The sequence below is a fragment of the Saccopteryx bilineata genome, chromosome 9 (assembly GCF_036850765.1).
Source record: "Saccopteryx bilineata isolate mSacBil1 chromosome 9, mSacBil1_pri_phased_curated, whole genome shotgun sequence".
NCBI classification, from domain to species: Eukaryota; Metazoa; Chordata; class Mammalia; order Chiroptera; family Emballonuridae; genus Saccopteryx; species Saccopteryx bilineata.
The window spans coordinates 87,495,414-87,511,284 of NC_089498.1; the positions used below are offsets into that span (position 1 = coordinate 87,495,414).

Sequence of the window (15,871 nt, forward strand, 5' to 3'; positions counted from 1 at the left end):
TTTCAAATTTCAGGCCCCAAAATTAAGGTGTGTCTTATACATGGGAAAATACAGTACATGGCACTTTTGAATTACCTAGTTTCCCAGAGAAACTCTCTCCCCAGCTTTTCTTTCAGTCTTACAAAGTGTCTCAACTATCATCTTTTGGCTCTGGGTGACTGGATTATTTGTTTGCTTTACAGTGTTTTTGAGCATTGTCCAACATTTTTCTGACCTGTGTGAATTCCAAGTTAGGCAGAACAAAGACAAGCACTTTGTTTCAGTTATTAATGTAAACCCAATATGGGTTAGAGTAGACAGACACAATTTGTGAATAGGTCTCCACTGCACTTTGCAACCTGAGACCAGGGTCCCAACTGGGAACAAGGTCTGCTGTGCTCAGGTCTGTACAGCAACTCCAGGAAATGGTTTAGCAGTTTCTTATGAAATTAAATATATATTCAGTATATCAGCCAGCAGTCTCACTCCTGGGTATTTACCCTAGAGAAATGAAAGCTTAATATTTACACAGAAGCCTCTGCATGAATGCTCATAGGTAGCTTTATTTTAAGTGAGTAAAAACTGTACAAACTGCAATGCCCTTTAATGACTAAAGGACATTGAAGTAAAGGACTAGCATATCCATGCAATGGAATACTGCTACTCAGCATTACAAAGTAATGAGTTATTAATCTAGTCAGTGACTTAAATGAATATTAAAGACATTCTGCTGAGAGAAAAGCCATTCTCAAAAATAATTCCATTTATGTGATGACATTCTTGAAGACAAAACTATGATTTTGGACAACAGAACATTGTTTCCAGGGGTTATGGATGGGTAGAGGCTGTGACTATAACTCATAGTACAAGGGAGTCTTTTTGGGTGAAGAATCTTCTCTGTCCTAATTTATTGGTGTTTGTACAAATATGTATGTGTTTTAAACTCCATAAACTGTATACCAAAAGAGAAAATTAATTTTATTGCATACATAGTAATGAAAACTAGTGATTATGACACTCATTTGTCAAAAACATTTAGGCTTTCTCTAGTTTTTAGTGAAAAAGAAACTCCAAGAAACCACTGGCCCACTGTCTCATAGTTCAGTATTTGAATGGAAGCGCATTCTCAGAGGCCAGGGCAGTTCTTTGGCAGTTCTGCTGATATGTGCTCAGTTTTAATTCCAGTGAGGCCGTGGGAGCCTCTGGAACCCAGTGAGTGTGCAGGTTTAGGGTTCCATAGTCATAGTCCCCGCTAATGGTTGTGCTAAATGATCTCCCAGCTCCAACAGGTGTTTTGTGGATGCTGGCTGCTAAGTGCTGGCTGCCAGTTATGGAAAGCCTCCCACAAGTGGAATAGAAAGTTTTTCTCATATTAATCAGTCTCCATGCTACATGGCTTCCTTTTGACCTATAATCAATTTCTAGGCTGTGCAGATGACTGGTGAATAAAAATTACAACATTGTTTTTCCTCCTGTCTTTGCTGGGATCCTTACTGAAAGGTTTAATTATATCTCTGCTATAACTCTTCTCAAAATCTGATATTGGAGAAATGTAGACCTTCTATAAAGATGAATAGGGGAAGGATCTTCTAAGACAAATAAAATCCAATCTTCTCACTGCGGTCCCTCTCGTCAGTGACTACCACATTGCAGATGTCTTTGCTCAGCTCCATACCCTATATATTCAGTTATCTGCTGGACATGTCTTCTCAAAGATGCAACAGGCATGTCAAAATTATCAGGGTTTAAAATGATGTATTCTTGAATCATCTGCTAGATCTGTGCTCACTCTCTCTCATATGTATATATATACATACACACATATACTACAATGTATCTCAATCCAGGAACCAAGGAGTCACTCATGGCTTCTTTGTTACTTGTCATTTAACTTCGACTCTATGGACCCTAACTCCTCAGTGTGTCTCAGGCTGTCGTCATATGTCACATGATTTTTGCAATAAAGCCACAAAACTTTTTTTCCCCTACTTAAATCCATTCTCTACATTGTATAGTCAGAATACTATTTCTTAATACAAATCTCAGTTTATCACTTATTAAAACTCCTCAGTCATACCCATTATTGAAATAAAATAAAATCCAAACTTTTTTTTTTTTGTATTTTTCTGAAGCTAGAAACGGGGAGAGACAGTCAGACAGACTCCCGCATGCGCCCGACCGGGATCCACCCGGCACGCCCACCAGGGGGCCACGCTCTGCCCACCAGGGGGCGATGCTCTACCCCTCTGGGGCGTCGCTCTGCCGCGACCAGAGCCACTCTAGCGCCTGGGGCAGAGACCAAGGAGCCCTCCCCAGCGCCCGGGCCATCTTTGCTCCAATGGAGCCTCAGGGCTGCGGGAGGGGAAGAGAGAGACAGAGAGGAAGGAGAGGGGGAGTGGTGGAGAAGCAGATGGGCGCTTCTCCTGTGTGCCCTGGCTGGGAATCGAACCCGGGACTTCTGCATGCCAGGCCGACGCTCTACCACTTAGCCAACCGGCCAGGGCAAAATCCAAACTCTTTAATATGGACTAAGTAGTAGTTTATGTTGCAGATCTACTTGTGTCTTCCCCTTAGTTAGACATTGTGTTTAAGTATTGACTTAGTCAGCTTGGGCTACTGTAACAAAATACCATAGACTGAGTGACTTAAACAGTAGACATTTATTTCTCACACTTCTGGAGGCTGGAAGTACAAGATAAGGGTGTTGGCAGATTCATTTCCTGGTGAGGGCCATGTTCCTGGTTTGCGGACAGCTACCTTTTCACTCTGCCCTCATGTGACAGGGAGAAGAGTTAATGTTTTGGTCTCTTTCTCTTATAAGGACACTAATCCTATTATGGGATCCTGACCATCATGATCTTGTTTAAACCTAATTATGCCCCAAAGGACCTTCCTCCATATATCTGACATATGAATTGGGTGGTGCAGAGGCATACATTCAATTCTTAGTGTTAATGAGCTATGGCAGTTATTTGAACAGAGCAGGTCAGCAAACTTTCCTATATGCCAAATTTGCCCAACCACCTATTTTTTTCACAACTATGTTTCTTTTTAATTTCAAATGATTACACTTTATTATTGTTATTTCTATATTTTTAATTGATTTCAGCAAGAGAGGAAGGGAGAGGAAGAGAGAGAGACAGGAACATATAGAGCTGTTCCTGTACGTGCCCTACCAGGGATTGAACCATCAGCCTCTGTGCTTTGGGATGATGCTCTAACCAACGGAAGCTATATTGCCAGGGCACAGATGAAGTGGTTATACTTTAAATGGTTATATACATTTAAGTGGTTACATAACACACTCGATTTTGTCTGTAGGCCTGCAGAGTTTAAAGTATTTACTTCCTGCCCTTTACAAATGTTTTGCCCACACATAGACTAGGCTATGATTTTTGTTTCCTTGCCTGTACCATGCTGTCAATGCAGATTTTCACTCTTTCAGTTTCTAGAGGCCACATTTGCTTTTTCTTTCCGTTGTCTCTGACCTGCCGAACTTAGGTGTCCATCTGATGTACTCTCCTGGCACTAGGGCAGGTACCAGACTGTAAAGGGACTGAGGGAGACAAATAGCCCTGGAGAGTTGTGGTGACTTGGTTAACTTAACATTTGTTCAGTAGAGATCTGGACTGTGGGATGGTGAACTTTCCCACCCAATTCTACAATAGACCACAAGGAACATTGGAAGAGAAAACTTTATTACAAGTCCTGGAAGAAATACACAGCACGCCTTGATGGCCCATTCAGGTGCAGACAGAGATTGGCAGGACCTGGGGCATGTGCCTTTATTAGGGTTCATGATTGGAGTGTTTTGGGGTTCTTGGATTAAAGCTTGGTGGATCAATTCAAACCAAAAAGAGCGGGGTTTTGGTAAATTCCACAGGAGTCCTATCTAAGTGGTGCATACAGGGAAGGCCCAGTGAGGTGGGGGCAACTAGCTCACAAGGGCTGCTGGGGAGGTCATATCAGGAACTTCCATTTGCTCATGACTCCAGGGCTGTAATCAGGGCATATGCTCCTGGGAGGGGCTAGTTTGAGTTCAAGGGCCTGCAGGCTGCTTGGCCACATCCAATGGACGCCAAAGCAGTAAGTATCAGAGTAGTTTAGTTAAACTCTCGATAGAGATAGGATTGTCTTTACCCTGATATATCCCAGTATATATATGCCCAGAATTGTGCATATATTGGTCTTTATCTATGTTAAATTATGAAAATGTCTCTTTGGTTTCCACATGAAGGGGGGGGGGGGTCAACTCTCCTCCCCCCAGATTTGTTTGGATGCCGAGACTGAAGTTGCTGAACATGTACTAGGAGGGTGTGAAAAGATTTATTACACAGATAATGAGATTTTCTGAGGAGAGAACATTGCTACTAATAGCAGTTTGACTACTCCAATTCTACTATAAAAGAAGAATGAATTAAGACAACCAAGGAGGTAGAAGTGGTGCTGAAGTAAGTAGTGGGTAGATCTGGCACAAGGCATATCATTAAAGGATTATTTTGTTATTGTCACATAAATTCTTCAGTTCCTCAAGATAGTAAAACAAAACCTTCCAATTATGAATACATTTTTGGGAGATTCTTTTTACTTTTGATTACTCATGTTATCAGGGAAGTTGCTAAATGCATGAACTCAGGAGATTGGCCTCCCGTGTTTGCACCCTGTTTTGGCCAGGTACTTAGGCTCTCTGTGCATGAAATTTATTGCCTGTAATATGGGAATTGTACTTGTCACAAAATCATAGGGTTTTGTTGAAAATTAAATAAATGAATATTTGTAAAGTGATTAGAGCAATATCAGTGTGTAAGTTTTTCAAAATAAAAATAAAAATATATTGGTGGGGAGGAAAACTAGGAAAAGGGTGTTAAGAATAGCTTAATCAGGTAAACCAGTTGAGTCTATATTTTTATTTAAGATTTTATTTCTAAGATCTATTTCTATAGCACCAACACTGAGTAAATTCAGGTTATTGTATCGTCATGTTTTCAGAACTAATGATTACACACATCCTTGATCTGGGTTATAACAGTTTTACTGCTTTTGTCCACAGGATATTCTGAATAACCTTGAGTCATGTGACCTTGAGGATGATGACCTTATGCTTGATGCGGATTTGCCTGAGGATGCACCTCTTGAAAATGGTAACTGGGACAGAATTGAACCTTCGGAAGCATATGATAGAGCTACTTGCCTATAAGCCAGTTTGATGTTTGTTATTTACAGACTTTGTAATCTCAATAGAGGAAGACTTTTTAGACAAAAATTAATCTTAAGTGATATTAAGTAGGTTCATTGCAAATTTATTTAAATGTTTACAACCTGATTATGTAGGTCTCAGATCTAATCCTGTATGATCCCTTAATAGTATTGTATACCTATACCATAAAATAATTGGTAGATAGGATTTGGCCTTTTCCTGCCTATATACATACCCAATTTTTCCTCTCCTTTCCTTACTTTGATTCCAACAAGAAATACATTTAGAGAAACAGATACCACTTGACTTGTGAAAGATCAGTAAAAAATCGCTAAGTTGTTAAGCATTTTAAAAAGATAAATTCTGGGCAAATTGTGACCTTCTGAATAAATCATTCTATCCTTTCTATTCCCAAGACCTATCTTCCTCTGTGACCCCAGTGACTGCTGGACTAGGGCTTTGGATAATCCATATGCAGAAGGGTCCAGGGAGCTCTTGTCTACACGGACAGAGCAGTTGTAGGATTTCTTATCTTAAGGACTGGTCAGGAACCAGAGGCCCACCTAGGAAAGCCCCTGGGAGCAGGCTTGAAATGGGGATCCCATCAGGAAGAGTAATGGCTCCAGAGAACTTCAGACTCCTGTCAGTCAGCGTTTGCCTGGTCTCTCCGGCCTCTTAGGGACCAAGGCGGTGAAGTCCTTTTTCTACACGACACTAGAAAAATGCAGGGATATTCAGGAGGGTAGGTGTTTGTTTTAGTGCGTCATTGAGGTACTAGCCAGGTGGTGCTCACGTTGATCAGGCTTTTTTTTTTTTTTTTTTTTGGTGCTGCTAGGATGCTATGTAACAATCTCAGAATCTCAGTGGCTTTCAAAATAAACAGTTACTTTTCTCATTCATGGATCTGTGGATTAGTTGGGACAGTTTAGGCTACGGGACTGAGTTCAGGCCTACTTGTTTTTCCTTTTGAGACCAGGACTGATTGGAGCAGGCTTCTCTCATGTCAGATGGCAGAGGGAAGACAGGATGAGCAGAACCATGCATACGTCATCCCCTGAAGCCTTCACTCGACCCAGCACACTGTTAATTCTATGACAGTGGTGACAGTGGACTGGGATATGCACACTGTTCACAGTGAGAAGCTGGGCAGCAGAGGACATTAAGTGTGTAATTCTGTTAATGGAAGCAGTGGCGGGCTGAGAACGTATCTCCTTTGCCACTGGGGTAGAGAGTGTGGCACCTTTCAGTGTCCCTAGGGGCACTCCAGCCACCACAACTGAGTTCCAGTCAACTGAGAAAGAAGTGACAGCTAACACCCAGGAAGAAGCACAGGGAAACCACAGAACTCCCAGGAGGAAAGCTGCCTGAGGAGATCGCAGTAAGAGCACCTTGGGAGAGTTGCTGCAGCACGTGCTTTCTGGGGCTGGGAGAGAACCTTTCCCCACAGAACAGTTCAGGTGACAGAAAGAATAGCTGTTACTGAAATCTGAGTTAGTGGCCTGGAGGCTCAAGAAGAAAAGGGTTGTAAAACACAGAGGAAAAACAAAATATTGAAAAGTTAGGGGAAAAAATAATGAGATTTCATGGTCCAGGATATTTAAGGTGGAGTTTTAAGGGCTAGAAGTGAAGAGCGAGGGATTTACTTCCTTGGAATAAATTACATCCTAAATAATGTATTTTACTTTGACAGAATTATAATCACTTCTCTTTGGAAACTTTTCACCCCTTTCTGCGCTAAAACAGGAAGTAGAGAGATAGAGTGGGTCTCAGAGCCTGCCTCATCTTTAGAGCACAACAAAAAGTTATCTACTTATTAAAGTGGAATCATAGGGAACTTTAAATATTTGAGATCTTTGTTGGGGACTTGTGAAAAGGTCAAGGGAATTACTGAGGTATATCTCACATGTATTACAGATTTTCCTAGAAAGCAAGCAAGTATTGACTATTTGAGCTAATGGATACTGAAGAAAGCAGAACATGGATCTAATATATGCTGCTCCGAGGTCCTGAATGACACTGTCCTCACTCACAGAGTTTTTTGATTGGGAGGTTAGGAATGTTATGAAGACTGGTACAGGTTTCACAAGTCTTCTTATATACTTTTGACTATTGTTTTTAGTTTTCTTTAGATTCTGGTTTTTGAGGCTATTAGGAAAATTTGGGTTACATATTTGGATGGGTCACTCTGAACCTTGGGTTCAGCCCACTGACCCTGCCAGTATAGGTAGAATATTTGCTAACAAGGCTGACACCTCTCGGCAACTTGGCTGCAGGCGGCACACAGCATACTAGTATAGACCTGTGCTCTCCCAGCTGCTACTCACCAAGCATGGAAATCCCACCAACCCAGTACCCAGCTTCCACAGTGGCCTTAGTGACAGAGAACTGCATTGGCTACTAGCAGGGGACCCCCCACAAGGGGTTTCTGGCATAGACAGTTAAGCCAGCATGGAGGATATTTCAGAAAGAGGACATAAGTATCTCAAGTTTTCAGTGGAAGAAATTATCGAAAAGCAAGTGACTGTGAATTGCATGGCTGAAGTACTTTACCTTCCAGTGGGACAAGATATTGCACCAGAGTCAACTTCACATTTGAAAGAGAAATTGAAGAGAACCCAGATGAGGAAGAGCACATGTTATCAAATATTCAAGTCCATGAAGCAACCACTAGAAGCACAAATTATTCCAGACAGTTTTGGAAAAGTATCTCCAGCAGTGAAGCAGGCCAGTCTGACAGGGAGCTGGGGTTGCCTATGGTTACATACTATGGCAGAGTTCTGCTGAAAGCACATGGTGCGAAAGGGCAACACTTCAAACTCTCAAGCAAGTGGGAAGAAATGAGAACATTGCATTAGAGCAGGGGTCCCCAAACTTTTTTCACAGGGGGCCAGTTCACTGTCCCTCAGACCGTTGGAGGGCCAGACTATAAAAAAAACTATGAACAAATCCCTATGCACACTGCATATATCTTATTTTAAAGTAAAAAAACAAAACGGGAACAAATACAATATTTAAAATAAAGAACAAGTAAATTTAAATCAACAAACTGACCAGTATTTCAATGGGAACTATGCTCCTCTCGCTGACCACCAATGAAAGAGGTACCCCTTCCGAAGTGCGGCGGGGGCCGGATAAATGGCCTCGGGGGGCCGTACTTTGGGGACCCCTGCATTAGACTATGCCATTCTACTTGATGACATTGCATATCAGGAAATAACTCCTTGGCAAACGCGAGTCCTCTGGCATCCACCATAAAGTGAAACATAGTATCCGTCTGTCAAGGGAAGCACAGCTAGAATAAGGAAAGACCCTAAAGTTGGATGAACTGTCGGCATGCTTATTAATGAAGTGCATGCTAGTCTGCTATCTAGCTTAAGGGGTCAAACAGATCCCAAAGTGTCACTTTGCATAATTGTCTTGATTACAGTATATAGCTTCCATAATAAAGAGTGTCACGACATAGAAGTGTCTTAATAACAGTAATAGTGCTACGTATATCATGTGGGAAAAGCTTTAATTCAATAAAGAAGAAGAAAAGAAAAGACTGGTACCTATTTGAGATCTTCAGTTTGGACACTAGCTTGCCATTACTTCATTATGAATAGGAAGAAACTATGAGAATATTTATCTGGCAATTGAGTTTGTGTAGTAAGTAATTCATTACTTGTTAAGTCAGCATACGTGGTAGCAAGGAGGAAGAAGCAATGTTGGTCAAATGTTCCTTGGACAGTTATGAGCTAAGATTTAAGATTTGAAACGCCGTTCACCAACGCTCGCTGCCGGCCACAGTTCAACCCAGCACCACCGAGGCCGTTGGCCCAGAGCCTCCGCCATGGACTGCGAGGACGATTACGCACACTCTGCTTGCAGGAATACTTATCAGGGTCTTAATGGAATGGATCGTGATTATGGTCCTGGATCTTATGGAGGGATGGATCGTGACTATGGCCATGGATCCTATGGGGGTCAGAGATCCATGGACTCCTACCTAAACCAGTCATATGGCATGGCCAATCACAGTGGTGGTGGTGGAGGTAGCGGGTTTGGACCTTATGAGTCTTACGACTCCAGGTCTTCTCTGGGTGGGCGAGATCTGTACAGATCTGGCTATGGTTTTAATGAACCCGAACAAAGCCGCTTCGGAGGTATTTATGGTGGTCGATTTGAGAGCTCCTACCGGAATAGCCTTGATTCTTTCGGAGGTAGAAACCAGGGCGGGTCTAGCTGGGAAGCACCCTACTCCCGTTCAAAACAGGCCTGGGTTTATGGAGGACAGAGGAAGAGAGAATTACTCTTCCTACAGCAGTTTATCTTCACCCCATATGAAGCCTGCATCTGTAGGCTCTCGGGGGAGAGGAACGCCTGCTTATCCTGAAAGTACGAATAAGTTTGGAAGCAGAAACTATGATGCTTTTGGAGGATCATCAACAGACAGAGGCTGAGGCCGAGGACATATGAGTGATTTTGGAAGCATTCATAGACCTGGAATTGTTGACTATCAAAACAAATCTGCCAATGTGACAGTTGCTGCTACAAGAGGATTAAAGAGAAAAATGATGCAACTATTTAATAAGCCTGGTGGAGCCTTTATCAAGAAACCCAAGCTAGCAAAACCCGTGGAAAAAATGAGCCTCAGCAAATCACCTACAAAAAGTGATCCGAAAAATGAAGAAGAAGAAAAGCGGCGAATTGAAGCTCGACAAGAGAAGCAAAGATGCAGAAGAGAAAAAAACGGTGAGAAATATGGAGGTGAATACAGAATGGCATTCATGTGTTCATTTTGTAAATTTCGAACGTTTGAGGAAAAACATATTGAACTGCATCTGGAAAGTTCTTCACACCAGGAAACCTTGGATCATATTCAGAAACAAACTAAATTTGATAAAGTAGTTATGGAGTTTTTGCATGAATGTATGGTGAATAAATTCAAGAAAACATCTCTTTGTAAGCAACAGACAAATAGTCAAACAGAAGTCAAAATAATTGAAAAAGATGTTATGGAAGGCGTTACTGCAGATGATCACATGATGAAAGTAGAGACTGTTCACTGCAGTGCTTGTAGTGTGTACATCCCTGCTTTATATAGTTCAGTGCAGCAACACTTAAAATCTTCTGATCATATCAAAGGGAAGCAGGCTTATAAGGAATAAATAAAAAGAGAGAGCGACTTGACTGCTACAAGCATTTTAAATAACCCAATTGTGAAGGTGCGATACGAACGTTTTATTAAAGGTGACAATCCTTTTGAAATTCAAGGTCATTCTCAAGATCAGCAAATAGAAGGAGATGAAGAGGAGGAAGAAAAGATCGATGAACTTATTGAAGAGGAAGAAGAAGAAGAGGAAGAAGAAGAGGAAGCGAGGGAAGCAGAGAAAGTGGAGGAAGCAGGGGCAGTGGAAGAAGCAGGGCAGCGGAGGCAGGAGGAGGAAGTGAAGAAGCAGAGGCAGTGGCGGAGGTAGAGGAAGTAGGGGACGGAGAGGAAGTGAAAGAAGGAATGAAAGAAAAAGCAAAGGAAGAGCAAGTCAGCCTTGTTGACCAACCTGGAGAAAATTAAATATAAGGTATTAGATTTAAAACAAGCTTTAAATTTCTGTCCTAATGTGGAAAAGGGTAAGAATTTTAATAGTTTAAAATATGAGAGTTAACACCCATGTTGCATGCATTCCACACATTAAAATTTGTATTATATAATTTCTAAAATTTTGGCATTTGTATAAGAAAATGAAGGTATTAGTTTAGTTTTTATAGCCACCAAACTTAGATTCATTAAATTGTTTATATAATTTTTAAGCTTATTTTTTATTACTTCATTGTGTTAGGATAACAAATGTGTACTGCTCTTTGGAGTATATATTCAAGTGTGCATTATGTTTTGAATACTTACCCTGGAAGAGATAAATTGGGCAAGTATTTTGTGCTCTGTGCATTTTCTTACCGCATTGGACATTGAATAGTAATTTGCATTAAGATATGCTGCAAGGCTTTTTGTGACCATGTTTCCCTTTGTAGCAATAAAATGGTTTTTACTTTAAAAAAAAAGATTTAAGATTTGAGAACTGTGTGGAAGTTATTGGAGATTTTCATACCTGGGCAGTTTAGTGACACAGGGAGAGGTTATGTAGAAGTAGTAGGTTGATATTATAATATTTGTGTTAATAAAGTATTTGCAAGGTTGTCCTTTAATATTTAGAGAAAAGAGGTTATGTAGAAGTAATAGGTTGATATTATAATATTTGTGTTAATAAAATATTTGCAAGGTTGTCCTTTAATATTTAGAGAAATTTATCTTTGAGTTTAAGGGTAAAACCAGAAATTGATTTCTTCCTCAGAATACTTTGATTCATCACCCACTTTTTCTATTTTATTTCCTTTTTTTTTTTTTTTTTTTTGTATTTTTCTGAAGCTGGAAATGAGGAGAGACAGTCAGACAGGCTCCCGCATGTGCCCGACCAGGATCCACCTGGCACGCCCACCAGGGGCGAAGCTCTGCCCACCAGGGGGCGATGCTCTGCCCACCAGGGGGCGATGCTCTGCCCCTCCGGGGCGTCACTCTGCTGCGACCAGAGCCACTCTAGCGCCTGGGGCAGAGGCCAAGGAGCCATCCCCAGCGCCCAGGCCATCTTTGCTCCAATGGAGCCTTGGTTGCGGGAGGGGAAGAGACAGAGAGGAAGGAGGAGGGGGGTGGAGAAGCAAATGGGCGCTTCTCCTGTGTGCCCTGGCCGGGAATTGAACCTGGGTCCTCCGCACGCCAGGCCGACGCTCTACCACTGAGCCAACCGGCCAGGGCTCTATTTTATTTCTTAATGCAATATAGGACATTTATTTTTGAATGCCCTGCTATTTACAGTATCTATTAATATTAAGAGATTCCTTCCCCTAGTGTTTAACTGCGTATGGTAGAGGCATCTAGTTGTTATATATGACATCATTTCATTCTGAGTCTTATTCAGCTTTTCTAAGGTTCTCTCCACGTCCTGTAAGTCTGGCAGTGAGGCTATGTACAGTATATCGTCCTTAAAATCTTTCGCAGAAAGTGAGGAGAAAGTTGGTGTAACATCTCTTTTGGAATCTACTCTTGAATGTTGTCTAATGATGTGAGTCTATCCTTGAAGTCTGCAGTGGATTTATCTTTTCTTACAGAGCTGAATCAGAACCCAGTCTATGCTCACAGAAAATACTTTGTTTACAGCCTCTGAAAGGTCTTTTCTAACTTCCTTCTTTTTCTTTTTTTCTTTTCTTTTTGTGTGTGTGCAGTTGAATTCAGGACACACTACCCTAGAACTATTTTAAGCTGTAAGAATTTAAGAAGATGTCAGGAGAGGGAAAGTCACTCTGACCTCCTCCACCACTTTGCCTTTCCGTGAAACCTGTCATGAAACCCTCCTGTGAGAGTTGTCCATGTGCAGCCTTTTCTCTGAAGACAAAGGGATGTCAGGAGAATTGTAAAAAGCAGGCCTTGCTAAGTTTCCTCATGAACTTCAGTTACCGAGTGCGCCTTTTCCGGCCCTATTCCTTCGTGACTTCACTCCTCAGCAAACCAAGCATAAAGATCCTTTGGGTCTTTATTTCATATGAAGGCCCCATATCATGTGTTATATCAATATATTTGTATGCTTTTCTCCTGTTAATCTGTCTTGCCAATTTAATTTTCAGACCCTGAGAGCGTTGAGAAGAGCTTGTTCTTCCTCTGTACAATCAGTCACAGTTTCTTAAGTTGCTTTACGCTCCCCACACTGGGCTTTTTCCATTCTAATTTTTGTACCTGAGTTCTGTAATACCAAGACTAGAGGGGCTCTGGATTGTCAATTCCTAACACGACTCTGAATTACTCTGCAGATTTCTTCCAATCTCCTTCAGGCCTTGGAAAGTATGGAGCCATGGCTCTCAAGTCTGAATGAGACATATGGTATTAAAGGGTTTGAACCCTCTGCTGAAGGAGGGTTAACTTTAAGAGGTGTTGAGCTTTCAAGGTTTCTGGCCACTTCAGGGGAAGGTGAACAAGTCAAAGGGACAGATTGTGCAGAGAAAAATGGAGGAGCCTAGACTGAGGGAAGAGGGAGAAAAGGAGAAAGGACTTTTGGTTTGATTTGCTATTTGGGAAGATGTAAAGATAAATTATTTTAATTCTCTTATATTTTTATTTACTTTGATCAAGGAATCTCTTAAATAATTTTGGAATCTGAATTTATTTTGGCAGACCATAAGGTATTTGAGATTTGTTGTGGGTTTGTTCTAAAGTGCCTCCTAAATGAACACTTTTATTATGTCAGCCAGTGGTCCTTGGCACCAGTTCAGCACCAACAGGAATCCCCAATTTGGGGTGTGGGTGAAGAAGTAAACTTCATTCAGTGAAAACATTTCAACTGTGATATTGCACGACTATGAACACAGCTCCGGGGCCAGCCCCTTTCTGGCTAGACAGCTCTGCTCTGATGAGACTTCTTTGGTGTTTCAGCTCAGCCAGAGAACACAGTCTTCAGCCTGTGGTAGAAAGGGAAAGTATGTTCTCCCAGCCACAGGGGAGCTCTCTTATGTAGACAGGAGTCCCTGCCCCTGGTCCTTTATTGGTTTGTTCTCATTCAAATGAGGACTCCAAATCTTCACAGTTTGATTGGCCCAAAAAGCACTGTCCTGATTGGTCAGAATAGAGCTGCTGTAATTGGCCAGAGCTGCACAGCTCTGATTGGATGGGGAAAGTCCCAGCCTTATTGGTTGAAATAGGATTCCAGGAACTGTAAGAGCTGGCTCAGATGGCAGAAAGTGCAGGCAGGTAGTTCAGGGCAACAGCTTCTCAATGAGGCACGGTTTGCTTGAGAAGCCCCTGTAGAAATGGCTGCTAGGATCTGCCCTGCTCAGTAGGTGAATTGTTTTTTAAGGGTTCACAGTTTTATCAACAGTATAGTTGTATTGCATTATTCTCTTGTTCAAGAATGTCTAATAATTGCTCATTGTATAGATTAAAGCCTAGCATTTGGCACATTCATCCAATAATACTCAGGCTTATGAAATTGCCATCATGAATTTCTTCTTACCTTGCTGTTTCTTCTACATGCCCTGGCTTTAAACTTTTCTGTGTTGAAAAAGATGTCTAGCCCTGGCCAGATAGCTGGTCAGAGCATCATCCTGAAGTGAAAAAGATGTCTAATTGCCTCCTGAATTCCACCCCACCAAGTCGTGGTGTTCATTAAATTGTATTTATTTCATGTTATTTTTCCTAAGGTCACATTTCTGCTAAACTTATTTATAGTCATATGAAGTTCGTAGTATTGTCCTTGACCACCCTCCAGTTACTGTATTTTCTTCTGGAAGTTTACTTATATATTGGAGTGCTAATTATGTTTAGTTTGAAGTTTGAGGTTTGTTTGTTTTTTTAACACAAGCTTTTCTTTTTTCAAACCAAATAATTTCAGTTAAAAGCTTTGTTGATCAGATTGTAAAACCTGCAAAGCACATTTTTCTCAGGCTTTGTGCTGTGTAATTTCTTCTATCTTCAGAACCAATTGTTAGTTACTGGTGGAAATATTATCTGTGTCTTACATTCCCTTAGGACGAGCTACCAGAGAAATCATCTAAGTGACTTTTGGTATCATACTTTATTCCTTCATCAAATCAGAAGAAATGGGTCTGATGAGTGTTAGACATAGGCAGCCCCAGATGCCAGACCTTGCAGTTAGCTATGTTAGATACTCGTCCTCTTCAGAGGGTAAAAGTCCTGGTAGTAGCCCTGTGTCTCCTCCTCATAGTAAAATAAACAAAAAAACCTACATACTCCTGCCTTTTACATTTGAGTTGGAAACCTCCTTCAGAAGGCCTTTATTGCTAGTCCTAAACTCACCGTTAGGTCCAAATCCGCTGTAGGTAGATAGTTTGATTAGCATATTGGGTTAAAATTTTTTCAAACTAGAATGCCTTTAAGTTCGCCTGCTCATTTTCTGTGGTATTACATAGAGGGATTTCCTTTCTTAGCCTTCTCTGTCCTGTGTCTTCATTGGTGCTAGAAACTGGTTTTATTTGCGTTCATTTTCTTTCTATATTATTTAATTCTGTTCAGGAACTCTGAACCTTTTCTAAGAAACTACCACTGATGGTTATTTCACATTATCTTCTTAGTAACATTTTAAAGCATGACATGATTGATGAGAGCCTCAGATAGAAATATAAACGGGGCCCTTTCCTAGAGTCTTGGAGCAGTCATACTCTAAGAAGTAAATCCCCACTGTCTCAGTTTCTACCAGTTGTCTTTTGTGGTCATGACAAATGTTTATTTCTAGTACTTACTTGCTATTATGCCCATGGCTGAGTTCATATTTCAGTAAAGGTGTATTTCAGTTTGAAGGCTGTGTATACTACCAACCAACAACTGATAGCAAGCAGAAAAGCAGCATACCAATTTCTGCATTGTAATTTTCTGCAGTATTTAACCCTATCTGCTGACCTGTTTGCCTGGTTTGTTTGCTTCTTATTACTCTGTGTGCACTGTGTTAATGATGTGCTAATTACATATCAGGTCCTTGTTATAACAGGATTTCTTGTATGGGGAGTGAGTTGAATTTTACCTTTGTGAATTAAGAAAACTGAATTCAGAACAGTTAAAAGTAGATATATAGCTATAACTCAGCAGTACAGAGTTGCTTAAATGAAAGTAACACTTTAATGCCATGTAGAAATGCTTAACAAGTTTAACCAGGTCTATGA

At 41.1% G+C, this 15,871-nt stretch overlaps 2 protein-coding genes and 1 pseudogene across 9 annotated transcripts in view; all 3 read left to right on the forward strand.

The window, feature by feature from the left end:
• CCSER2 (coiled-coil serine rich protein 2) overlaps positions 1-15,871 on the forward strand; it is a 178,846-nt gene that overhangs the window by 64,190 nt on the left and 98,785 nt on the right. For all 8 annotated transcript variants that reach the window (XM_066243980.1, XM_066243982.1, XM_066243988.1 and 5 more), the window contains one exon: positions 5,030-5,120. In XM_066243980.1, coding sequence (XP_066100077.1) covers positions 5,030-5,120 — 91 coding nt within the window. The remainder of the gene's footprint in view (positions 1-5,029; positions 5,121-15,871) is intronic.
• LOC136313487 (latexin-like) lies at positions 7,246-8,477 on the forward strand (annotated as a pseudogene).
• On the forward strand, positions 8,936-11,172 carry LOC136312840 (DBIRD complex subunit ZNF326-like). The gene is given in 3 exon segments (XM_066242755.1): positions 8,936-9,427; positions 9,429-10,582; positions 10,585-11,172. Coding segments are annotated over 3 exon segments (1,719 nt in total). The 5' UTR covers positions 8,936-9,008; the 3' UTR covers positions 10,731-11,172.